Source organism: Diplotaxodon limnothrissa, linkage group LG6 (assembly GCF_057381915.1).
Source record: "Diplotaxodon limnothrissa isolate DT_005_m linkage group LG6, D_limnothrissa_male_GT1.1, whole genome shotgun sequence".
Lineage (NCBI taxonomy): Eukaryota > Metazoa > Chordata > Actinopteri > Cichliformes > Cichlidae > Diplotaxodon > Diplotaxodon limnothrissa.
This window is the reverse complement of record NC_140601.1, coordinates 39,691,074-39,715,823: the sequence shown is the minus strand read 5'-3', so window position 1 is coordinate 39,715,823 and position 24,750 is coordinate 39,691,074. Positions and strand designations below refer to the sequence as shown.

Genomic DNA, 24,750 nt, shown 5'->3' with positions numbered 1-24,750 from the left:
TTTTTCCCACATAGAGATCTGACATATATTTAAAGTTTTCCTTTCATTTCTTGGACCACTGTATTTCTGTAACTTTTAATGGATCAAACACAAAAATGAAAGACCTACGAACAAGCAGAAACTAAAGCGGGTAACAGAATCTTTAGCTTCCTCAAAAATTGCCTCATTGTTCAAAAAGGTATGGACCTAACGGCATAAGAAACCCCAGTATGCAATACAGAGCTTGTTTTTACTATACATTTATACAACTTATGGTGAAAGTAATGAACTGCACAAACAGCAACGTTTTACATATATATTTATTGAACAGTTAGGGCTACAACAGTTACTCAGCATTGATGTGAATATGCAAAGACTGAAGAACGCAGCAGTCTGAAGTAAACATGGTACTAATGCTGAGCCCATAGCAGACCTACAGTTAGTATAGTGATATCTACTGTTAGGGTTAATGTGCTTCTAATCTACTGTGGAACAGTACTATATAAATGAGGTAAGGCACTGGATGCTACAAGCTAAATCATAGAAACTATAAAGTTGAAAGTAAATCAGTAGTAAAACAGTCCAAAAATCTTTGATCTCCAAGTAAATAAAAGTGAAAATCATCAAAAATCGCACTCTTTGGACTTCAGGTTTAAAAGTAGTTGATAGAGTTCAGAATGAATCTAGATTTTTTTGTGTGTGTGCTGTAGGAAAATACATTGATGGAAAATATTGAGGATTAACTCGTGAGCTGACTGTGCTGAAATGCAGCAATTTCTTCGTAACGTGAAACAGGATGGCTCTTCTCAAACAGCTTTGGGTAAAAATATGCTGGAAAAATTAAAGCATGTAAACTTGCTTCAGCAGAATCATATAATAAAATGATAATGCTAAAAATGAGCCTAATGGGAGCCTCCTTAAATCTGCTGCATGCATAGTGTTGTGTATAGCTTTCAGTACAGGAAGTGTTGGACGGCAGAGACGGATGTTTCAGCCTCGCAAATGACACACCTGAAAATAAAAACTCTTTCTAATGAGCGCGCCGTTGAGTGTGCGCCAACCTGTTGATCATGTGTTTTTAATTGTTGTGCTAGGGCTTTGGTTTCTGTTTGCGAAGTTGTAATGGCACAGCTGGGGATGTTTAACTTTGCACCTTTATGGCATCTTGTCGTCACTCCGAGCTGCCGTTTGCCCACTCTCAGTTGTGAGCAAGTGGTTGTGATGCAGAAAGAGGATTGCATCCAAACTTTCTGGAGGAATATTTGATCTCTTTCTGTACGTGGCTCCTCCTCCTTCCTCCACAAAGTTCTGCGCGCCGTTTCCCACCACCGCGGGGGCAGCCAGGTAGGCCCGTGCCACTGTGGCCAGCAGTGGGAACTGCACCGTCTTCGTCCTCCACCACTGCAGGGGCTCCACGCCCAACGAGGCCCCTTTGTCAGCTCTGAAGACAGACATCTCCATATCGATAGACTCCTCCACAGAGCTCTGTCTGCTCCTGGGGGCGGAGCAGAACAGGTCTCCCAGCAGAAACTCCATACCTGACAGCCCACCCTGAGAGCCCGGGTCTCCTGGCTCGCTGTCCTCCACGTCGCTCTCATCATCTTCATCGAAAAGCTCTCTGAAGTTGATTGGGCGGGACTCTTTGAGGCGTTTACTCCTGCGCAAGAAGTCGCTCTCTGACTCTGGTGACCCGGGGGAGGGGCTTCTCTTCCTCTCGCTGTTCTTCTTACCTCGACTCCGCTTCTTGTCCTCCTTTGCAATCCTCACAGCCTCTTTCTTCAGCCAATCAAAAGTCTCCGTCCGGTCCTAGAAAACACCAGAAACCACAAATAAAAAAAAAACAAGAATGTAAACCTCTCTGTTGTATCAGAAACTTATCATAATGTGAAAATGTGTTGTGTTAGAGATCAACTGTGACTCCACCCTGAAACCCTCTAGCTATCCAACTCCAAATCCAAAGAAGTGAAAGACCTTTGTGTGGACAGATTTGTTTGCTTCCACTTTTTTATTTTATCTTTAACTTTTTGGTAAATCCTGTTTATTAAAGTCAATTTAATAATAAAAGGAAAACATGTTAGACATAAAAACAAATTGGAAGTTGGCAGTCGATACACTGCTATACAACGTGCCTGCTAAATGTCTCATTGAATATCAAAATTAGCCATCTTGATTTGATTTGTAGAGAGTGCTATAGCTGTTTTAAGGCACTCTTTTCCCTGCGTGCCAGCTTTCCGACTCACCTTCTCCTCCATGAAGCCCAGTCCGTGGAACTGGGGGTCGAGGGAGCACGCCATGCTCAGGACTCTGTTCACAGCAGGGCTGTCATAACAGTGTGCCAGGCTCCGCCTCATCATCCTCTTTACCTCCTTCAAGATGGACGACGAATCGCACGGCCGGGACACGAGGTGCCGTGAGAGCAAGCCGGTGAGGATAGGTTTGATGAGGGACAGTCGGGGGAACGCCTCCTTGGCGAGAGTCCGGCACGCCACGTCCAGAGGTTTGAGGACCGAGCAGAGCTCCTCCAGAACCTTCCATTCAGAGCGCAAAGACGTTACACCCGTAGAGGATGTGTTGGAGGTGGAATTGGCGTGGGAGCTGCCACTTGAACTGGACTCTGAAGCGCAATCTTCTTTGGACAAACCCTCGCCTTTTATTTCTTTAATTACACAGCAAAAGAGGCTTTTGTGTCTGATGAGCATGCTCAGTAAAGTGTAAAGGTTATTCCAGGTTGGCTGGCTGTGTGCCCACGACGCAAGTCTGGCACGCTCCTGTTTCGTCAGACTTTTGAGGAGGTTCTGGGTATGAGGCTGGTATGAGCATTTGTTCTGAGCAACTGGTAAGAACAGGGTGGAGAGAAAACCCTGGAACTGGCTGAGAGTTTTGGAGATGACGGGATGTGACATCACTTCCTCCACACAGTCTTGCACGGCTCTGAAAAAACAAGGAACAGACGGAAGTCCTTCACTACTGTCAGCGTGCTCCGGCTCCCCGGGCGACACAGAGTCTTCCCTCTCTAGGAACGTTGTTGAGTTCGGATGGGAGGCGCTTCCTGCAACCTCTGCCCCCTTCTTGCTCTTTACTGGCTGTGTCCTCATCTTGTTCCTTATCTCACCTCCCAGCAACATCAGATTAGGCTGGGAGATTCCCCACTCGTGCGCCATCACCTTCACCTGGGCCTCCACCGTTCGGACGGCGTGCTCTTCCCCCCCGCTCTCTGTCAGCCGCTGGGTCGCCAAAGCAATGTTCTGAAAGCTAAAGCTACTGTCTACGTAGTGCGCCCAGAGCGTGAGGTACCTCTCAGTGTTTCCCTGCCAGTTGTGGAGCCAAACCTCTGCGCTCAGTGTCACAAAGTAAGGAACTTCCTTCTGACTGCTGGAAGCTCGCCCACGTCTCCTGTGCTCGAACTCAATGGGAGCAGTGTAGTCCTTAACCTCCTCGCTCTCTCCGCTCTCACTTTTCCTCCTGAGCAGCCGAGCCAGGCTCGCCTTGCCTCGGGCGTGGTGGTCCGTCAGCAGACTCTCGAGCTGACAGGACAACGGCAGCTCCTTGTAATTAGGCAGCAGTGTGAGAATCAGCTTTCTGAAGCCTTCGCCTTCCACAAGAGATGGCGGCTGGAGGTCCACGATAAGAAAGTTGACGATAGCATCGGTCACTTGAGTGGACAGAACCAAGGGGAGAGTGCTGATGAGACCGCTGGTAAGTGTGAGCGGCTGAGAGCGTTGTTGACCTGTTTTTGTGAAAAAGCAGCTTTTAAATAGGAAATTAAAACAGAATTAAATTCCTTTCTGTTCTATAACAAACAAGAGTTAAGTAACTGCAACTGCATATTTGATAAAAGCAACAGTTTTCTAACTCACAGATTTTGCACAATAACAAAATACGTTGAGGAAAATAATCTTTTCTATGAATCCCACTGATTTAGGTGGGATCAAGTCAAAGTGTGGTCAAAATACAATCCCTACAAAATAGATAAGGACATGATTTAATACACCCATTCATCTGTCCAAGATGATGAATCCCCATAACTAAATGCTTTAATAACTTTGGGATGTTTATTAATGAAATTTCCCCCAGAGATTCTGCATCACTTACTCTTTCTTTTAACCTAATAACTTCTGGCACTGTGCATTGCAAACAGGAAGTAGAGAGTTACCCAGTGTGAGACTCCGGTCCTTGTCTTTCAGCTTGAAGTGGTGTTTGTTGGTCAGGTGGTTTTGGAGATCTGGCACTCCTCCCGCACAGCTCACGTGCTCCATGCACAGCTTGCACACAGCCGTGTTTCGGTCCAGAGGCCGACCGGTGGGGTCGGGCTCGAGTCCAAAGAAGTACCACGGGCTGTTCTGGATGGCGTTGGGGTTGCTCAGCAGTTTCTCAGTTCCAGGCAGAAAATCATACTTTTCTATCGTGTGAGGAGACGGGAAGGAAATGACAGAGGTGGAGACGAAGGAGGAGCCAGTGATCATGCTGCCTGGGTCGCTGACGGCGTCTGAGTTCGACATCGTCGTCACGTCGCTTATGACAGGCATGGGGCTCTGTGATTGGCTGTGATCTGACCAAAAGGAAGTGCTGCTCGGCTCCGGGAGGGTGACCAACTGAATGTCCTGCAGGAGGCGCAGAGCCGTCTCCTTGTCTCCAACTTCACATTTCACGTTGTCACCTGTACATCACCGACAAAGACAAATGTATCAGGCACCTTTACAGAGCTACCTTTCAGTCTGTACTGCATTAAAAACTGGGACAGAGCTCACCCATCCCCAGACCCAGAAGGGTGGCATAATCCTTGCCGATCCAGACCCGGAGCTCTGCTCCCTCTGAGATGGGCTGGGAAACCCTGTAGTAGATACGACGGTAAAACTGGAAAACGTCCAGGTTGTGCTCTTCCTCACTGCTGGTATATCTGACATACCTGAAACACACAACAAATGCGTGAAGTCTGCAACTACATCAGAAGATAAAAATAAGCAAAAGGAACCATAAAAACTGCCCACCTCATCCAGTTCGATTTGTTTTCATCAGAAGCGTCCACGTAGATAAAAGCAGCATCGTCTCTGATCTAAAAACACAAAAAGCCCATCTTTGTGTTAACATATGGCCAATAGGAAACAACCCAAAGATTAAACTTTTAAAGCACAAAAAGGGATTCTTTACACACAGCTTTTGTCATTGTTGTTGGGTTTCTTCCCAGTCATTCTGCTACAAGAACAACTTCTATCAAAATAAAATTATATCTTGTAATTCTTTATTTAAAGACAACAAAATATTTGCTTTATTTAAAGCAAAATACTTTGCTTTCCCTCTCAGTTTTCAGACTGCAACAGACTGATATGGGGTCCAATTCGCTGATCAATTTCCCATTTTACTTCCCGTTATGTAATTTACAGAAACCATTGTTGATTAAGAGCTGAGGCTATGCTGGAATCTGTCCATACGGCCTCTTAAATCAACACGGCTTATAATTTATAACAAAAAAACTAAACATCCAAAAACTGTCTACACGATGCTGTATGAACAAAAGTGATCGTTCGTTTTACTCACAGCCCAGGCATATTTGAGGTTGGCCGGCATCTGTCCCTTGCACACTTCTCCTACAAAGGGTCCAAACATGACACCCTGCTGAAGGTGGCACTTGGCGTACACCTTCATCTCCCCATTCTGCTCCTCGCCCAAAGATCCAGAAGCAGATAGTCCAGACCCGAGGTCCCCACAGAGGCACAGGCAGGAAGGCAGAGACAGCGCCGCCCGGGAGGGGCCGCTGTGGAGCCACGGGTCTCCGGGCGGCAACACCGCATCTGGGACATAGTTCTGGTTGGAAGTAGGCTGGAGCGAGGGAACATCCTCAAAGAACTCTTCATTGTTGAGATCCAAACCTGGAAAAAGAATATAATAGAGAAATAATGAAACAACAGAGATATTACTGAAAATTCAGGGTCGGGATTCATCTTCACGGAGCATAGTTCCACTTTCTTGGGTCGTTTTAAGCAACAGAATTCAGAAAGACAGGAAGCTGCTGTATTCAGATGAGGGGAATAATACAATACAGACAAACTTTAACGTCTGTATTACAGGCAGCCACCAGTGCTAGCCCGCCGTCTCCTAGCAGATGCACATATGATATGTTTATTGTACAAATTTGAAAAGAAAAGGTGATTTTCAGAAACGTTGACCTCTGACCTTCAAGTCAAAGTCGCTGGGATTTGAACTCTATATTTAATAGATGCACCCATGGTATCAATTTGAAAGTTTTACATTGCCTCATTCTCGAGTTATCGTATTGACAAACTTGCGTGTCCACACCACCCGCCCACCGGGGTGACAGCAACGCTCCCAGCCACCAGGAAGAACACCAGTCACCATTAAATCTGTGTTCAGTACGTGAAGTGAGATCTTACCAATAATTTTGCAGATCAGGTCTACAAGTGGCTGATGGCTTTTATTTAATCTTTCCCCCTCCTTTTAATCACTTTTCATTTTGTTCTCTTTATTTGGATTTGATGATCTTCAGTCAGATCACACTGAGTGTTTTTTTGTCTTGTCTTTTCCCACCAGCCCATCCTGAAGCCTGCAGAGTAAAATAAGCCTGTAAAGGCACTAAAAAAAGAAATGCTGTCACTGGTGGCTCTTGTAGCATCAGGGTCGATCATAACAGAAGCTTTAAGTTTAACTTTCGAGATGGTGTCTACTCAAACTATCATCACTGAAATAATGAAGCCACTGCACCGCTGCTGCAAAGACAGTGTGCTCACATGGACTTCTGACAGCAGTACCCACTTGTCAGGCCCTGCTGGGCTGTCTGAATCGCTCTGTGGTAATATCACGCTCTGCTGCTTACGGCTGCAGAGGAATGGGGTCAGGTGACTTAATAAAATTGTATTTGAGTGATTCCCCAAACCTCGGCGTATCTGTGCACGCTGTGAGCCCGGGGCCACGCAGATGGTGGACAGTGCGACTGCTGTGATCGATTCTGGCTCGCACGATTGATGTTCACACATGTAGGCCAACACTGAGCCCATATAATTAAGTCCTGCAGGGAGAGTCTAGCCATAACCTCTGAGCTGATTAACTCTGAGACGGGATGCTCAGAGTTTCCAGTTGCACAACAGCTGATTGCAGTTCAATACACTCTGTGCGTGCTCACCCTGAGTTATGAAAGAAAGCCATCATCAGTTGGTAAAGCAACAAGAAAATGAAGAACAGAGCCTCCATTTTAATCTGACAGAGCAAGGACTACGAACAGGACCAGGACAGTTATCTTCAAAAACATGAGAGGCGAAGAGACTCCTTTTAGTCAGTGTTATCCAATAAGTTGTCTTTTACCTAGATCATTTTTTTTAAATAGATAAAACTGACAAGGGCAAAATACAGGTAAAGCTGAAGATAACATGTGGATCAAACCGATCTGACACAGTTTAGTCATGCACCTCCAAAGCACTCTGCAACAGTCTTGAGCCAACAGTTTTTATATTGTGCTTCAAAGGAGGCAGATTGTGTAGTGAGTTACACATTCATCTATCAAGCAAGAGATCCCTGGTTTGAGCACAGGTGGAGACACAAATCCCTCTGGGGTTGCATCTGGCATCAAAATCTGCAAACTCGAATACCCAGAGCTACATGCTGTGTCAGTAAGAGGGCAGCTGAAAGAAAAAGGTCTGATGAAGTGATGAAACCAAGTTATAAAATGTTTGGATCAAATGTTTTCCAATATGTACAAAGGAGGTAAACAAGGGTATACGGGCATCTGTAAAACACAGTGGAGGCTCTATCATGGCTTGGGGCTGCATTTCACCCAGTGATGTCATAAAAGTACCATTGGATTTTGATCCATCATGCAATACCATCTAAAAAGCACCTGATTGTCATGCTGAAAAATAAAGCTGCTGTCAGTGATTCCCAAACAAAGTGCTGTAAAAGTATATCTGGATAGAAAAGAACATAGTGGAACACTAAGTCGTGGATTGACCTCACCAGAGCCTGAACCTTAACATTACTGAAACAGTGAGAGAGGGGTCTATTTGTATTAGTATTTTTTCCTCATATGGAGGGTTTTTGTTTTGTTTTTAGAGGGGGCGACTTAAGACCTTTTAGAAAAATTGCTTGTGGGCAGTGGGAGTTACACGGAACACAAACCCAGTCTTTCTCAATGTGCATGAAACAGTGGTTATGGATACAAGCGGTTTATACCATGGCATCAACTGCGCATGTGTGACTGGATAGCTATTCGTCATTTATTGCGGGACTTCCTGATGTAAAACACACCGCTGTGCATAGAGTATGGTACAGTTTATTCGGCGCGTACGGTATAAAAAATGCACATTATCTGAGCCAAGTATCATCCGGTTGATGATCGATCTGTTGTTTAGAAAAGCTACCAGATTGTGAGTGTGCACAGGCGCAGTACTAAACACACCTTGTCTGCAAGTTAACTGTAAAAAAGCTGCATAGTACAGCAGCGTCGGGGCTCAGGGACTATTTTTTTGTCACAGCACTAAAATGCAACTTTCAAGCAACCCCAGGTGAGCCATGTGAGCAGCCATGTCTGATCGGCTTTGCTGGGCTGGAGACATGCAGGGTTCAGACATATGAGAAAATAAGTTAATGCATACTTTAAGATTCCACAAGTTTTCAATGAAGAAATTATTTTAGGTTAAAAAAAAAATCACCTTGAGTGTCAAGTAAAGCTCCCGAGGTCGCGGAGGAAGTGGTCTCAAAGAAATCAGCACGATGTCGCCTTTTCAGGTGGCTTCTTAAATTAGTAGTATTTCCACCTTTTGCCAGCACTATTTTTCGGCACAGGCGACAAACGGCCTCACCGGTGTTCAAAGGTCGCCCCTTTTCATCCGCCTTTAAGCCAAAATACAGCCACACGATGGACTTGCTTCTGGGTTTACTGATAAGATCCATGTTTCTGTAGCTCTGCAGCCTGCAGCCCCGCTACCAGATCTGCGATGCATAGACAGGAAAACTACACCACCTGATTACATGCAACGCTCTTGTACCGCACAGATTCAGGTCAATGACGGCGAAAACCTTCTTTCTAAAAGTAAAAGCAGCAGATACCAATCAATATCTTAAAAGTTCCTGACTGCAGGCATGTGTACGACACGTGTTTTTAATAAATCACTTCCCTTCAAAGATGTGAAAAAAATCTCACAGCTCTCAGTTTGGTTTTAAAATGAGAAACCGGTCAAAGAGCGTCCACAGCTTTTGTTTAAACACACACAGAACTGCAGCCAGTGGGACCGCATGGCCTTCTACCTGCTCTATTTCTGGGCTTTTTACGTCTTTCTCTGTAGACTGACGACAGCACACTGCGACGGCCGAGTGTTGCCACATCTTGTTCTCAATACGCCGGCAAAAAACACCGACTGCCTATAAAGATAAACAGTCTCCACAAACCTCGGAAAAGGTTAAGGAGGAAAACAGCTATCAAAGCCAGCGTAAAGGTAAAATTGTGTGTGTGTGTGTGTGTGTGTGTGTGTGTGTAAAGCGGGCAGCTGCAAAAGGGTACCAAAAACCCAGGAGTCCTGAGGACCAGTGCTGCAGACATGGGCTGTGCTTGACCTGATGCTGTCCTACTACAGGATTTTTTTTCCCTGATATTGCCATTGCATGCTACAAATTATCAAATGATTGTCACACATTAAAAAAAAAAAGAACTATCCATGTAATTTTATTTCATGTATTATGTTAGTACTTGTTAGATTCTGGAGCTTCTGATAAAAGGTAGACGTTTTATTTATATAGTGCCACAACAACAACAGTTGCCTCGTATGGTTAAGACCCTATAATAATACAGAGAAACCCCAACAATCAGATGACCACCTATGAGCAAGCACTTTGGCGACAGTAAGTAGGAAAAACTCCCTTTCAACAGGAAGAAACGTCCAGCAGAACCAGGCTCAGGGAGGGCCAGTCATCTGGTTGGGGCTGAGGGGAGGGAGACAGGACAAAAAAACATGCTTTGGAAGAGAGTCAGAGATCAATAATAACTCATAATTATGTGCAGAGTGGTGTATAAACACACGGTGAGAGTAAAAGATTTTTTTTAATGGTTTGTGCAGACGAGAAAAAAGCTGAAATATGCACAAAGTTTACATAGGAAAAAAAAGTTTTTCGCAAGATATTTCCTCTCACGCTATATTATGATGATGATGATGGTAGGAAGCACCATCACCTTGGTTCAAAATCGGCTATAAAGTGCTCAGCTAGGGTGAGATCTGGCGAAAGCTGCAGCATATTATTGACGGGTTGAAATAAAAACTGTTGTAGCTCACCAATGCCTTTATTGAAACCAGCTTTCTCTTGATTGGCTTATTTGAAAGCGGGTGGGTGGGGTTTCCTGACATGACCGTATTAGGAATATTGACTGTCCTTGTAATCACACAGAGCTGGGAATAGAAAAACCCACAGAAACCAAGCACTTTGACAGGTTTGAAGCCTTGTGGATTACAAGGGTCAGCTACACTTTTTTTTAATATGAATACCCATCATGACAACAGATCTATTTATCATCCATCCATCTATTTTCTTCCTCTCTCTCGCTCTGTGTGTGTGTGTTAGGCCCCATTAGGCATTTAATATTACTCGGGCTAAATGAGAGGCAGCAGAAACCCTACGTGAAACCGTAAAATCTGGCAACCCAGGCAGCTGTGGCCGGCCTCCCTGCCTGCGTTGGATGTTAGCTGTGGTCCTTCTGACTGAACCCAAACATCACCCCCAAATCGGGTACGCCAGGTAGGTAAGCACCATACCCCACTGCTGACAGTTGTAGCATTTAAATTTTGGGACCGGGGGCACACAGTATTTTTTCTATTCACGTTTCAAACACTGACTTCGCCAAACTTGCTTTGTTTTCCTGGGGCTATTTTCTGGCGGTTAGCACTTGGCTGATAGGTAGCTTCGAGCGTGCTGACGTCACCGGGTTGCCGTAGAGCTAGTAGCGATGGGGACACCGTTGCCCTGGCGACAGCGCTCATAAGTTATCGGCGATTGCTAGCTGCTGTATGAACTTTAACGCTGCAGAAAAGGCTTCAGGTGAAGGCTTTACTTAATAAAATGAATCAAACAAATATCGTGGGTTAAATAGCTTAGGATTTTGGACTGACTCCACCAGCCTTTTTTTTTTTTTTTTTTTTTTTTTTTTTTAAACAAGTAGCAGACAGGGGGGGTAGCTGTTACCCCGACGACAGCACACACAAGTCATCCGTGCCAGCGAGCATCTGTTTGAAACGCTCCGTATACGGCTCGGAGTGCCGCTAACACGCTCCAAAACGTAGTCACATATGGCTTCTTCACTGGTGCCCGACTTTTCATCGGTTATGGTGGTTCTGGAGCGTTTAAAGGAGCTGGACGAATACCTGAAAGAGGAGGAGGTACCGTTCGCACCTGAGGCCAGCCTCCACCTGATGGAGATAACGACTGCTGTCAGCGAGCTGGAGGCAGACAGGCGTGCTGCTCGTGAACACTTGGAAGTGGAAAGCATAGAAAACAGCAAACTGAGACACCAGATCAGCAACATGCGTGAACGAATGAGCAAGGAGATCATGGCTGATGTAGCAGCGGCGCGAGCATCAAATGCCGAGGAGATCCAGCAACTGTGCAAAGATCTCAGTGCAGTCTCTCAGCTCCAAGAAGAAGCTACGAAAATGCAGGAATCCCTTCTCAGCCAAAACAAGTCCCTGTACCTGGAGCGGGATCAGGCGAAGGCTAACCATGATACCATCATGGCTACTCTGAATGATCTACTTTCCCTAAAGTACAGCTCACAGATGCAGCTGAACATGACGTGGGAGAATATAGAGGAGCTGAAGTCCTGCATTGCCGGCGTCGAGCAGGACAGATTAACCCTGGAGCAGAACATGAAGCTGGAGAGACAAGCCTCCTCCGTGAAAAGAAATGACCTCTTGGAAGAGGTGAGCAATGTTGAGGAGCAGACAGAGCAGCAAAACCACCTGAACAGGAGTAGCAGAAGAGAGCTGGATAGCATTACCAACAAGAAAGACAAAGCCCAGGGACGGCTGGATGAGCTGATGGATGAGTTGGGTAAGGTCGAGAACAACATACACAGACTGAATGTGTCACGGCACCATCATGAGGAGCAGCTGGAAGGGGAAGTCCAAAAGCAACGGGAGCTGAGGCAACAGAGGGATCTGCTGAAGGAGGAACTGCATGAGTTGGAGGAAGCCTTCAGCCTCACTGTGCAGAACTTGCAAGAGGAAATCGTCACAATGGACAGTAAAATAAAGGAGGGCAGAGCATCAAAACAGCATTTAGAGGCAGCCCTGACTCAGGTCTGTGAGGTGTTCAAGCATCGGCACACTAAAGAGAACTTGGTCAGGGCTGAGCATCAGCAGATCTCCAAGCAGCTGGAGTGGTCCAGGCTGCAACTGGAGGAGCGTATTGCCTCCATCATAAAGCATGGCAGGGAGATCAAAGAGATGGAGAAGCAGGTCAAAGAGCTCAAGGAAACTGATGTAATTAACAAGCGTCTCGTTGAGAGGAATCAGGAAGAGCTACGCAGCAATATGGATGCAGGAGAAAAGAATGTGGGCTGGCTTCAGGAGGAGAAAGAGCAACTCCTGCAGCTCCTGAAGGAGGCAAAGAGGAAACAGGAGGAGCATATTGAGAAAATGACATCTGACATTAGTAGTACCCAGAGAAGATATGAGGAGCTGCTTCAAAAAAAAGAAGCGCTCCTGAGGCAGGAGCCCAAGACCACTGATGCCAGCCTCCTGATGAGGCATGTGACCCGGTCCAAGGAGGAGTACGAAAGAATCGAGAGCCGGCAGCGCCAGGAGTTACAGCAGCTCACCACTGACGTCGACAAGGTTGCTCAGAGTGTTAAGGAGAAGCAGAGGGAGGTGGAGGAGAAGGAAAAGATTCTGAAGAAGGTGGAGGCCGAGTGGAGCGATGAGCAGAACAGGCACCACAGGCTGGAAGAGCTTCTCAATGAGCTGAGGAAGAGGAGGAGTGAGATGGAGCTTTCAATTCAGGCACTGAAGGAGAAAACCAGTGAACTCCTTCAGCCCAAAGAGGAAATGAAGGCTGAGCTGGAGGGGCTGCAAACGTGCCACATCAACACGCTCCACAGACAGGCATCTGAGCTGAGAGCCGTGGAGGTGGGCATCTACGACTGTGGTGTGAAACTGGAGCAAGTCACCATGGAGAACAGCAGGCTGCAGTTCCATATCAGTCAGATGACGGAGGACATCGAAACAGCCAAACTGGAGACGCACAAATACTGGCAGGAGGCTCAGAAGTTCAGGCAAGACACAGAGGCATTATGGGAAAGCTTACAGCAAGCCTGGGCAGAGGATTTAATGTTAACCCAGGACCACGAGAGCAGTGAAGGCGTCCTGTTCATGTCGATTAGTTCTCTGCTTGACCATCTGAAGAATCGGAAACAGCAGTTAGGAAACATTAGCACGCTCCTTCACCAACAAATGCTCGACTTCAGCAAACGACTGGGAGACAAGACCACAGCGAAACTATGCAGCTGACTTTATCCAGGATGACAAGTGGACTGACTTCAGGATGTCAGCCTGCTGTCTGTGCACAGGCAACGTTTGAGCCTGATATTAACCTGTAATGTGGACAAAAAAAAAGTTTGGTATAAGATGAAGATAATTTGAAATACTTTTTTGTTGTGGTTGGTTCACTTTGTTTCTTGACACAATTATCTGAAAAATGTTACCAGAGGTGGTGCTCGGTCCAATTTAAAACTGAACTTATGGAGCTGATGAATTTTTGAAAGTAGTTTTTGTTTGCGAGATGGGCATAATTGCACTTCTCATGCACTTTCACAAATACAAATCATTTCCTGTGTGACTCCTACCAGCAGATGGCAGAATAGATCTGGCTTTTCCTCAGCGTGACCTTTCCCCGCAGTTACAGGGTCAAACACACACCCACTTGTACTTCCTCTCAACAAAAACATGCACACACATGTATCCAGAGGCACGTACTCAGAGGGCTAAATACTGGTTTACTAAGACGGAACGAAAAACAAGGCTGCAGCTGCCAAAAAGTCAGTTTTAAGAGGAAGTCGTCATTTTATTCCAGTGAAGAAGGTAAGTCTCCAAAAAGCCCAGAAGTAAACTTTACTTTGACCTAAGGTATCTGTAGCTTTGTGCTTTGGCTGGACCTTCGTTTATATTTAGACAGTTTTGTTCATGTTTTTAATATCTTTGTCTCTAAATGAATCTGCTTATCTCGTGTTCAGGATTCTGTGTGTGGTGTATCTGATGCCACAATACAAGCTGTTCTTTTCTGAGATATTGCTTCACAAACGGTAGATTTCATCACTACCTCAAACTGTTGTTGTCGAAAGTTAATCCTTTTTTTAACGATTGGCTTCAGCTGAAGGACACACACGGCTCAAATGTAATGTTATCAGTCATAACAAGATGTACAAAGACACAAATGCTGATGTTCTCATCTTACATTTAAGATATTTTATCGTTACTAAGGCAGGAGTGCTGAATTCAGTTTCACTAAAGGCCGTGTTTGTTAACATGTTTAAATACATGTCGTACCTTTCTCAATGTAATTTGGTCCACATTAAACTTCGTTTAACCAAAAGGATTAAGAAAAGAAAACCAGGGTAACTGACAGGGAGCTTCCAACAGCTCAAAGGATGATCCTGAATTTGACAGACACTCATAGTTTTGTATCCTGATGTAAGAGCAAAACCAGAGATTTCTGACTTTGCTCTTACCCAGCCTCTTTCATAGCCCAGAACATGCCAGCTCAGTAGTTGGAAAACAGAGCAAGCTAATAAGAGATCTCTGGTCACGTAGTTTCCCCGTAACTCACAGCCGAGCCTTCTGCCAAAAAAACCGCTGCAACTCTGAGAATGGAGTCTAGGAAACGCTGTGCTGCAGCTAAACGTCTCACCTCAATTCAACAAATGGCCAAAGTCTCAATTTCCTGCCTGAACATCTAAATGTTGACACAATTGACCCAAATGTAAACAAAAAATGTTTCTGGGCTGTGACCACACGGCTCACTAAAGGCCCTCATTCCACCTCCATGCAATCTGTTTGTGACAGTTAGACCATAAGCATGCACATGAGCAAGCTGGAGGTTGTTTTGCAGGCCTCTGGGAATTCTCTTCCTCCGTCTTCTCATCCCTCTGCTGGGCTGAAGCCCTGCTAAGCTATTGTCCAACTCTCCTTGTGTTACTGCCCGTCTCTTGGCCTCTCCTGTGCTGAGAGACTCTGCAAGCCTGGTTGTGATAGCATGTGTGGATGTGCCATACCAGGGGACCTCCGATCCATTCAGACTACCTGTGTAACCTGAATGGATCGGAGGTACCGTTTCATGCTATCAGGAAGTGAAGAGGACAGGGCTGAGGAGAGAGTGATGGTCTGTGGTCACCAGCTGAACCACTCCCTACAGTAAATGGGGTTGTCTCGGTGTCTCTCCAGCACCTGTTGTACTTTGTGAATCCAAAACAATGGCTCATGTTCCCTAACCTCTGGATATATCCATGAAATTTAAACTGACTTTGTGTTGATTTTTTTTTTTCTAGAAAACTATAGTTTTCTAGATAATGCAATTTAAAAATGGCCCCTCATGAAATGATACTAGAAAAATGTATAAAAATACCCATGAGAGAAAGCTTAAAGCGTAGTTCAGAGTGGCTTAGTGTAACACAGAGAGTTAAAAAGAGATAAAAATGTCTCTCAGCTGGATAGACGTTAAAGCCTGCAGCAAAGTTATGTCTACGACACAAACTGTCAAACTGAAACGTCGAGCAGCTGATCTGCATACAGACTGCTTTCATTTTAGCTTCTTTTTAAGACGCTCTTACCGTGTAAGACAAACTGCTGGTGGGTGCAGGCAGCTAAAAACATTCTTCTCGTTATATTTAACTGACCGTGCATGTGGTTTTGATGAAGCACCTTTCTGTTATTTTAAGGTAAAAATAATGGGAAAAAACTATTTATTAGTGAGGGCCTGTCAGACACATCCTTCAGTGGAATCCCCATCACTGGCCCAGACAGATCTAACAAGTTTTTATTGGCCCCGGACCATCAGACTCTGTTATGTTGAACCTTTCAAATGTTTCCTAATTTAACTTAAAAGCAGCAGTGGTGCGTTCACATCACAAGATCACACACGTAGTTAAAGCTGTTTCAGCTCCTCTAAAAGGCACAAACTCATAAAATCCCCCTCACAGAAATCTGACAAGGCAGCTGCCCTCAATATGGAAATGTCAATACACCACCAGAGGATCCAGTGACAACTCTCTGGCCCCTCCCTCCTGCCAACACTCGTGCACTTAGTCACAGTTACATAGATTTACTACAGGTCGTCTACAGGATGTGAGTCATCCTGACCACACAGCGGCGTGCACGTGAATGCTCAGTGATCTTGATGTTCGTGATTCTGCTACAGTTAAAAATGACTTCCTCTTTGTTAAAATCAGCTGTGATAAGCTTAAGGTATGGGTTGTGCATGGTCAGCGTGCAGGTGTGAGTCATCCTCTAAAATTAGATGTTTTGTTGTTGTTGATAAACTACGACAAATGTGGTTTTGTGGGCTCACAGAACATCTGATGTGGTGTAGACAGCTACCAACTCGGAAGAATTTCTACTAGAAAAGAAGCGTGATGATTTTAATGTGCACCGAGCTCCTGCTTCTATAAACAGCTGCTCTGTAACAATGCAGCAGCCACACAGTAGCAAAGATTCCACAGAAAAGTAACAGAGTGAATAAAATGTAGTTTGGAAAAATAACAAACAATAAATCTATTAAAAAAATCAATAAAAGATCTGTACATCCGGTGTTTACAATTTGCAAAGTACAGACGTTAGGTAACTATAGGTTACTATCCCTGCAAATCCCCGTCCTTTATATTATATTTGACTTTAAACTGAGTTATGTTTGGACATGTGTTAATTCCACACAATTTTACACCACATGTGGATATAGAAACTTCAGCTAGTACTCTGAAACTGTCCATCCTCAGATTTAATGTAGCCCGACCGATTTCTACAAGATTCAAACTTTTTTTTTTTTCAAATTTTTTTGATTATTAAAAAAAAATGTGTTCATGTGTGCTCAGTATGATTTGGTTCCATGTGTTTACACAGTCATTTTCCAGCACCGGTGTTTATCTGTTTGCGTTTAATTTGAGGTGTTTCAAAATACTAGATCTGGTTCTTCCAGCTAAATTGCCGTCGTTCTAATGATTCTGTCGGATTTGTTTTTCCACTTTTCACCTAATTGCCTTTAGATGTTGATATGTTCTTAATGCTTTTGCACAGAAATATAAAATATACACCTGGTGTTCTGCATTATAGTTATTACCATCATCTGCCTGCAGACTGGTCGTTTTATTAGTTGCAGCTGCCTGATGCAGTCCGGTGCAGATGCACTGCCATAGGTGCAGCTTTTCTTTCTATGCATTTGGCAGGTTGGAAAAATACAGGCTGCCACATAAAAAGTATCTAGAGACATTATATAAAGAGAAAACATTTGAAACCAGATTTATGTACCGATAAAAGTTCAGCTGATGCAGGTGAACAGCAGCAAAAATAGATCTACTTTTACTATTGAATATCTAGATGAATGCACAATTACAATTTGCAAAGTAAAGGCATTAGGTAAAGGTAAGAAGTGGACCAAACCACTGTGAGGTAGATGAGGGGGAGTCTGTCTCTCAAAATTGAATGAGTTGCTTTCTATCTGTTATTTTAGCTGAAAACTTTCTCTGTAGGTAATGTTATTTAATATTATATCATTAAATACTTACAGTGATGCAAAAAGGTGAGCCAGAACTCCTTAATCCCCCTCCCCCCTTTTTCCTTGGTGTGCCATTGCCAACCCCAGAGCTGCGCTTTTGCCCCAGCCCTGATCACTTGGTACCTTGCAGGGAGTGTCAGAAATATGTGGAGTATTTCTCTCTTTTCTTTTATAAACATATTAACAGTCCCAAGCCTGCAGCGTTGGAGCAAGTCTGCCAATGATGTCCTTTCTTCATTTTCTATGCTCACCATTCGTCCCGACAGAATAGTTTTAAACAGATATTGGTCTTCTTGCTGCACGCGTCCTTTAAGGTGACCCAAGTATAAGATCAGAAGTGATCGTAGATATGAGAAATGAATACTGTCCCAGGGGAGTTTTATTTTTCCATGTCCAAAAAAATATTTGAGCATTTGACTGTTTTTGATTTCGAACATGTAAAAATAAATAAAATATAATACATGGAAAACAGAAAAGCAAAGTAAAAAAATAAACTGCTTTTCCACTAACATCTCGAGATACCCCACACTTTACATGCTCGAAAAGTAGTAGGATGAATTAATAATTTACAAATCAGAGTTCATTGATATATATAATTGTTTATTTGTAGTGCTACGAGAGACATTATATAAAGAATCGACCTGGCGCTCGGTGAACCAGTCAGTCGAAATCTCTGATAAATATCTGAAACACCGTGACGGCGGGTGTGTCGCCCTGCACTTAAACAGCCCAACAACAGAGAATTAATTGTAGAGGATCCATCGTGATCAGGTCTGCGTAACGAATAGAATGTCTCTATTGTTACTGTAACATCCAAATAAGTGAACTCTCAACAGTGAAAAGATCACTTAACAGTCACTCCAGATTACTCCATTCTCTCAAATTGCACAAAGCACATTGAAATGGACATTGCAGCATTTAGTGCTTGTACAGTAACTGCTCACACAGACAGAAAGCCCCTAGAAACAGCATAGAAAAAAGGAGCTTGTGTGAATGGGTGAATGAAGCAAGTTGTGTAAAGCAGTCCATTTATAAGAACCAGTCTATTTACCAGATAAACCAGTGAATGTTATCTCGTGTAAGATCTGTAAATGCTTCAGCAGCCTGTTATTGTTTGTGTCAAAAAAGTTGATTGACAGGTTGGAAAACTACAGCATGTGTGGAAAAAAACTGTCATAGCACTGCTGAATGGTTAATTATAGTCGTGTGTGTGTGTGTGTGTGTGTGTGTGCGTGCGCGCTGCTGTTACAACAGCCAAAATGAGGAAGTTGTTACCATACGTTCACACGCTGTGCTCTCACAGAGTGATTAGAAACTATTAACACAGTGTACTCGGGTGATAGGTGTTATGGTGTATCAGCGAGGATGAGTGCGGGGTATCGTGTTTTTGTGCGCCTCTATATTTAGTCGAGGGCCAAGTCGCTAGAGTAAATCTGTCAGTCATATCAGCCACTCAACAGGTTTGCCCCGCGCTCTCTCTCTCTCTCTCTCTCTCTCTTTGACTTTGTCGCTCTCTCCCTCCTCTCTCTGTCTCTGTCTCTCTGTCTGGCACATGACCTCTAATGCTCCATATGGTCCGCTGACGTCTGCGCTTCATAATTCCTCTTCCTCTCTCTCTCTCTGAGGCTTTATATGCAACAGTGACAAGTCATAGTTATTTCCACACACAGACCGCACATCTGTCACTGTCTCCTGACACACTGCAGACGTTTAGCCTCCCGAGCAGACAGGCAGCACATCTGTTAGGTAGCATTAAAAAGAGCCATTAAGGACATTTAACTAAGGAGTACCGTGGACATTGCAGAGGAGCATAATGGAGACTCTGGGTAAGAAGAAGCTTTTTCTTTTGGGTGTTTTGGTCGTCAGTAGCTCTTAATTTAGTCTCGCAAAGTCTTATTAGAGAGGATGGAGTTTTTGGACATGTGGTTTTTGCTACGTACAAAAAAAACTGTGGGGTTTAATTTAGTCAGCCTTGAAATAAATTTGTTTGTTTAAGCATATTTGGCACATTTCTGTTCAGTAAGTAAACACAGAGTCTTTGCTTTACGCTTCTATGTGAAAAGTTACGTGGTCACCACTCCAAGAAAAGGACCCTGGCCTTGCTGTGTGACTGAATTAAAGCATTATTGTTACATATTAATAAATAATATACTAATATAAATTTTAACAGAATGAAGATGCTTGTTTAAACGTGCTGCTGTTCTCCGTCTGTTTCACGCGAGACTGCACGGATCCTAAACATCCAGCTCCTTTTATAGTCGCGTAGTTCTGGTCTCGGAGAGCTGAGAGGAAAAGTTGGATGTCAGAATTTTTATGTCGGAGCAGAGGTCAATCTGATCTCTGCAGCACATTTTTTGTCCGATTTAAGGAACTTGGAGTGCGCGTTACAGAGAGGAGTGCATTACTTCGCCTGTTAATTCTCCTTGGAATGCTGAAGCATAACAGCTTTTTTTGCTTTGGTCTTGCTGAAAGTCAAAACATTTAGAGATGCAAGATTATTGCTTTTTGTGTTTAGTTTGCACCTCTTTCAGTGTCTCTCGGTACAACATCTGCCCAATCTGAACCACTTTGGTTTCTGAAGTTGTTGCATATAGATGCTGTTACACACTCGTGGAGCAGGCGGTGTGGCACACTGATTTTTATCAGCAGGGTGTGGCTTCTGCTACCTGTAATTCATAACTAAAAGTTGTTTTCTGTGTTTAACATTTTTGGGGGGAAGCTTTTGTCACTTTTATACAAATTTTTGTCAACTTGGATATCTGCACTTCAACTTCTCTCCTCTGCTCTCTGTTTCACCGGTGAAACCCAAACAGCTCCTCTGAGAATCTGTCCCCAGCTCCACGTTTGTTTTCTTAGGTTTTCTGCGTGTGAAACACTGAGTCACTGCATTGACTGCTTGTTTTGCTCAAGCATAGAAACGTGCTAACAAGGTACAAAGCCTTCTTTGGAAGGGGTGTTTTACTCTGAGTTTGTTAGCTGACTGTTTAATCCAGCTCAGTCTCTGGCACACACTGGGAAGCGCACGTGTTATTTTTAGGTTTAATGAGTTTGGTCACGTGTAAGCCGACAGATGCTGCTGAAGCAGAACAAAAGGCTGAGTTGCAGCTGTCACTTTGGGGGTTTGTTTCATCTGGACTGCTGACGCTGTGATGGCTTGGTCCTTACACGACAACCTGAGCTGAAGCTCAACAAACGCTGGGAAAGAACAGATTATTCTTTCCATAAAAGTACAGATGTGTGTGTTACCTTCAGTTTATACGTCATGTTAGAAAGGTGGATGTGTCTCCATCCTATCACATGCTTCACTGTCGCTTTGATTTTCCTCCTCACCAGTGTATCCGATGGGTGGAGGGGCCACGAAGCTGTACAACGCTCTGACTCAGCCCCTCAGCAGCACCAGCTCTCTTCTCCCCTTCCCTTCTTCACACCTGAACCCCCAGCTACCTGCATTCACAAAGCTGGATCCAGATTTCTGCCCGGTAGGTTTTCTTCTTTTTCTTTTGTCTTCAGACTTTTTCTTTTGAATATTTTCATCTAAATATTAAGTGTTGTCTCTCCTTCTGTCGATGGAGCAGGAGGGGTCCTCTCCATGTCCCCCTGATCCAGAGGAGCTGCTTCGTCAGTGCGAGGAGGCCCTCACGGACCGACCACCTCGCTTCGACAGGAAATTTGTTCACATCTGTGATGGAGACGGCGCCCCCAGCAGTGTCATCAGGGTGATGCAATGGAACATCCTGGCTCAAGGTAGAGTGCACTCACTAAGATGGACTGTAGTTTAGGATCCGTCTCTCCATCACTCAGGGAAATTTAATATTCACACTTTCTGAGTCTGTTTTGGTGGAACACAAAACACATGGTGGATAATGTTGTTACTGAAGTCTGGTCTCCCACTTCCTCCTGTCCTGCAGCTCTGGGCGAAGGACTCGACAATTTTGTCATGTGTCCTTTGGAGGCCCTCAGCTGGTCCCGCAGGAAGTACCTCATCATGGAGGAAGTCCTCACCTACCGCCCCCACATCGTGTGCATGCAGGAAGTCGACCACTACTACGACACCTTGCAGCCGGTGCTGGCAGGTTTGGGTTACAGCAGCCACTTCTGCCCCAAGCCGTGGTCTCCGTGCCTGGGCGTTGAGGGCAACAACGGCCCTGACGGCTGCGCGCTGTTCTACGACGAGTCGCGCTTCGAGCTCCTCGACAGCGTCAACATACGACTCTCTGCCATGAGGATTCCAACCAATCAGGTGGGGAAAAAAATAAATTTTGTCAGGTGTAGTATTTCTGGAGCTTTAGCCTTTCTGGGAAAAATAAAACTACAACACTCTAACTCGCTGCTCTCTGATCGCAGGTTGCCATAGTGACCACGCTGCGCTGTCGGATCACGGGTAAATGCGTGTGCGTGGCCGTGACCCATCTAAAGGCTCGTTCTGGCTGGGAGTGGCTCCGCAGCACTCAGGGGTCAGACCTCCTTTGGCATCTCCAGAATGTGGTCCAGAAGCAGCCCGGCGACCCCGCCGCCGACATACCTCTGCTCATATGCGGGGATTTCAACGCAGTCCCAAATGAGGAGGTGTATCGGCGCTTCGCCACATCGCCTTTCGGCTTGGACTCGGCTTACAAGAAACTCAGCCGGGACGGTTTGACGGAGCCGGAGTACACAACGTGGAAGATTCGGCCCACGGGGGAGTGCTGCAGTACTCTGGACTACATCTGGTACACCAAGGACACGCTGAGAGTGGATGCCGTCTTGGACATGCCCACCGAGGAGGAGATCGGGCCAAACAGACTTCCGTCCTTTAGTTATCCGTCCGACCACCTCTCTCTGGTTTGTGACTTCAGCTTCAAGGAGGAGGAGTGGGAAGGAAACAACAAACCGGCACACCGGAAGTGATGACGCTGTGGAGTTGAGGTTAGCGCTTCCTCCTTCTCGCTTTATTGTGTGACCAGGAGGTCACATGTGAGTGATAAAGACAGTGTGCCAAAACATGGCCAAGACTTTAATGGGACACAGTGTACCTCTGCAGCACGAGATATTCCAGCTGCAGGTGTGCTCTACCTGTCGTCAGACTGCACACACGTACTTTAAGAACTCTGTGCTTCATGCTGCTGATGCACTACAGGACAGACATGGTCTGAGTATCACACATATGAGGTGGAATCAGGTTTTTCACCTCTTAGCATCCTGCAGGCCACTCAGGGTAGAGTGTTTCCCACTCTGGATCTGTCACCAATGACCTGATGGATGTTAAGAGATTAAAATGATGAGTGAATTTTTCTATTTGTATTAAAAAATAAAAAAGGGCACGACAGAGTCTGGAAATGCATCGGACATCGTCTGCTGTCTTCTTTTCTGGCGACAACACATATCTGTGCCAAGACCTTATGTTCATGCACCTTTTTTTTTATTTTTTGAAATTTTGATGAATGCAGATAAATTAAAAACTAATAAAGATAAATGGTTGCTTGACAGTAGCCGATAGTTTTGTGACTTGATGTTGGTTCCTTCTTAAGCTCTCCACACCACAGACAGTAGTAAAGAAGGGCGCAGCCACGGTGACGTCACACACTGACCCAGGAGCTGAGCGTCTTTGCTGTCGTCATTTTGGCGTTTGGTAACCGAATGTGACGAGCCTGCGTATAGCCCTCCATTCTGACTCACAAAATAGACTTAATGCTTTGTTCAGTATTAGTACATGGCCATTCTGCAGTATTGTGTGGTCTATGATCTTTAGCCATAGTCACCTTCGTATCTGATGTAGATGAACTACTGAACTACCTTTAGGGAACTACTGGAAACTGTGTGCCAGTTTTGGTTGCTTAGCTCATGATCACATAAGATGAACTGAAACTAGTAGCTTGTCAGCTGAGGGTGTGTTTTAAAAAAAACAACAATCATCTGATTTCACAGAGCTTTAGTTCCCACAGCTGTTCGCCGATAACGATCAAGCAGACAGCTGTTGTGTGTCCAGAGAGGCGCACTGTTGAGGATTGGTGAACATCGTACGTTTTGTATGTAAAACTTACTATTCAGCCATTCATTTTAATATTTACCACAACTTTCCATGTCCGTTACTTTAAAAGCCTTTTGAAATCAGATGATTCTTTTTGATCCACCCTATAATTTCAGAGCAGAAACGTCGCCCCCTTTTCATGATATAAAAGAAAACACTTTCCATCTTTTAGATCATCAACAGGGGCTTCAGTTTTAACATTCGGAAGTTAAGTCCATCTTTTCTGTTGTCTGTGGTGCACAGAAAGCGTCTACCTCCACATTACCACATTGTTCTCAAATGTGATTGGTCAATAGTGGCACTTTATTCTACAGGTGGATTACAAACAGAAGCCAGGCCTCTCGTCCCCTCCCTGCAAACATCTTTTTATAGACGTTACAGACTAAATAATAATAAGCTGCTCGCACCCTCTCTCATGCCTCTTTTGATCTGCTTTGCCTGCAGTGATGAGTCAGCTGTAGTTTGCAAGGTTAAAAATTTGGCATGTCAGGAATGTTTTTGTCTTTGTTGTTGTCTTCCGATACCTCCCGTGCAGACTTGGCAGGTAACACCAAATAACTGAAAATCCGATGAAATCATTTGTAAAATAAATAGAAATGGAGCCCTTTCTTCACATTAAGGCCAAATTCCTACTGACCCCACCTGTGTGATGATTGCAACCGTGTGAGAAAGTTGTTTTTTCTTATAATTAACTAAAACTAGATGTGCTTTCAGTTGTTTACTTGTGATATGACAATAAAAAGAGTTGATTCCAAAAATAAAAGGCCTGTTTCCTCTTCTTATCCAGGTGTACGAGTGTTTGCTTTTTTTTATTTCCATGTTCAGGTTTTGAGATAATTTTGAGATTTCTGCTTCACCTAAAAAAAAACAAAACAATTGAGCTGAATGGAATCCGGATTTGTCAAAACAAAGACATTTTGCACAACTGAATTTCACCCAGATTCTTGTCTTTATCGCCTTCGACGATAAAGTTCAGTAAACTCAAACTGAATGCAGAAAGGCTGCCCTGTGCGTGC

At 44.5% G+C, this 24,750-nt stretch overlaps 3 protein-coding genes across 4 annotated transcripts; 2 read left to right on the top strand and 1 right to left on the bottom strand.

The window, feature by feature from the left end:
- Window positions 1-1,016: 1,016 nt before the first annotated feature.
- On the bottom strand, window positions 1,017-8,899 carry LOC146631203 (uncharacterized). Its single transcript, XM_085356427.1, has 7 exons — window positions 8,637-8,899; window positions 5,515-5,846; window positions 4,968-5,032; window positions 4,728-4,885; window positions 4,133-4,636; window positions 2,220-3,706; window positions 1,017-1,785 (listed from the first exon to the last, which is right to left on the bottom strand). Exons 1-7 carry the CDS (start codon window positions 8,875-8,877, stop codon window positions 1,135-1,137), a joined length of 3,438 nt encoding a protein of 1,145 aa, XP_085212553.1. The 5' UTR covers window positions 8,878-8,899; the 3' UTR covers window positions 1,017-1,134.
- A 2,359-nt stretch (window positions 8,900-11,258) lies between these two features.
- ccdc175 (coiled-coil domain containing 175) lies at window positions 11,259-13,475 on the top strand. Its single transcript, XM_085356426.1, has one exon. The coding sequence runs from the start codon at window positions 11,259-11,261 to the stop codon at window positions 13,473-13,475; it is 2,217 nt and encodes a 738-aa protein (XP_085212552.1).
- Window positions 13,476-13,986: 511 nt separating this feature from the next.
- Window positions 13,987-24,427, top strand: noctb (nocturnin b). Of its 2 annotated transcripts, none has more exons than XM_085356425.1 (5): window positions 13,987-14,045; window positions 21,061-21,206; window positions 21,303-21,471; window positions 21,636-21,967; window positions 22,072-24,427. In XM_085356425.1, exons 2-5 carry the CDS (start codon window positions 21,069-21,071, stop codon window positions 22,612-22,614), a joined length of 1,182 nt encoding a protein of 393 aa, XP_085212551.1. In that variant the 5' UTR covers window positions 13,987-14,045; window positions 21,061-21,068; the 3' UTR covers window positions 22,615-24,427. The 2 variants fall into 2 exon arrangements, with proteins under 2 accessions (XP_085212551.1, XP_085212549.1); XM_085356423.1 differs by lacking the exon at window positions 13,987-14,045 and adding an exon at window positions 19,400-19,553.
- The last annotated feature ends 323 nt before the right edge of the window (window positions 24,428-24,750 follow it).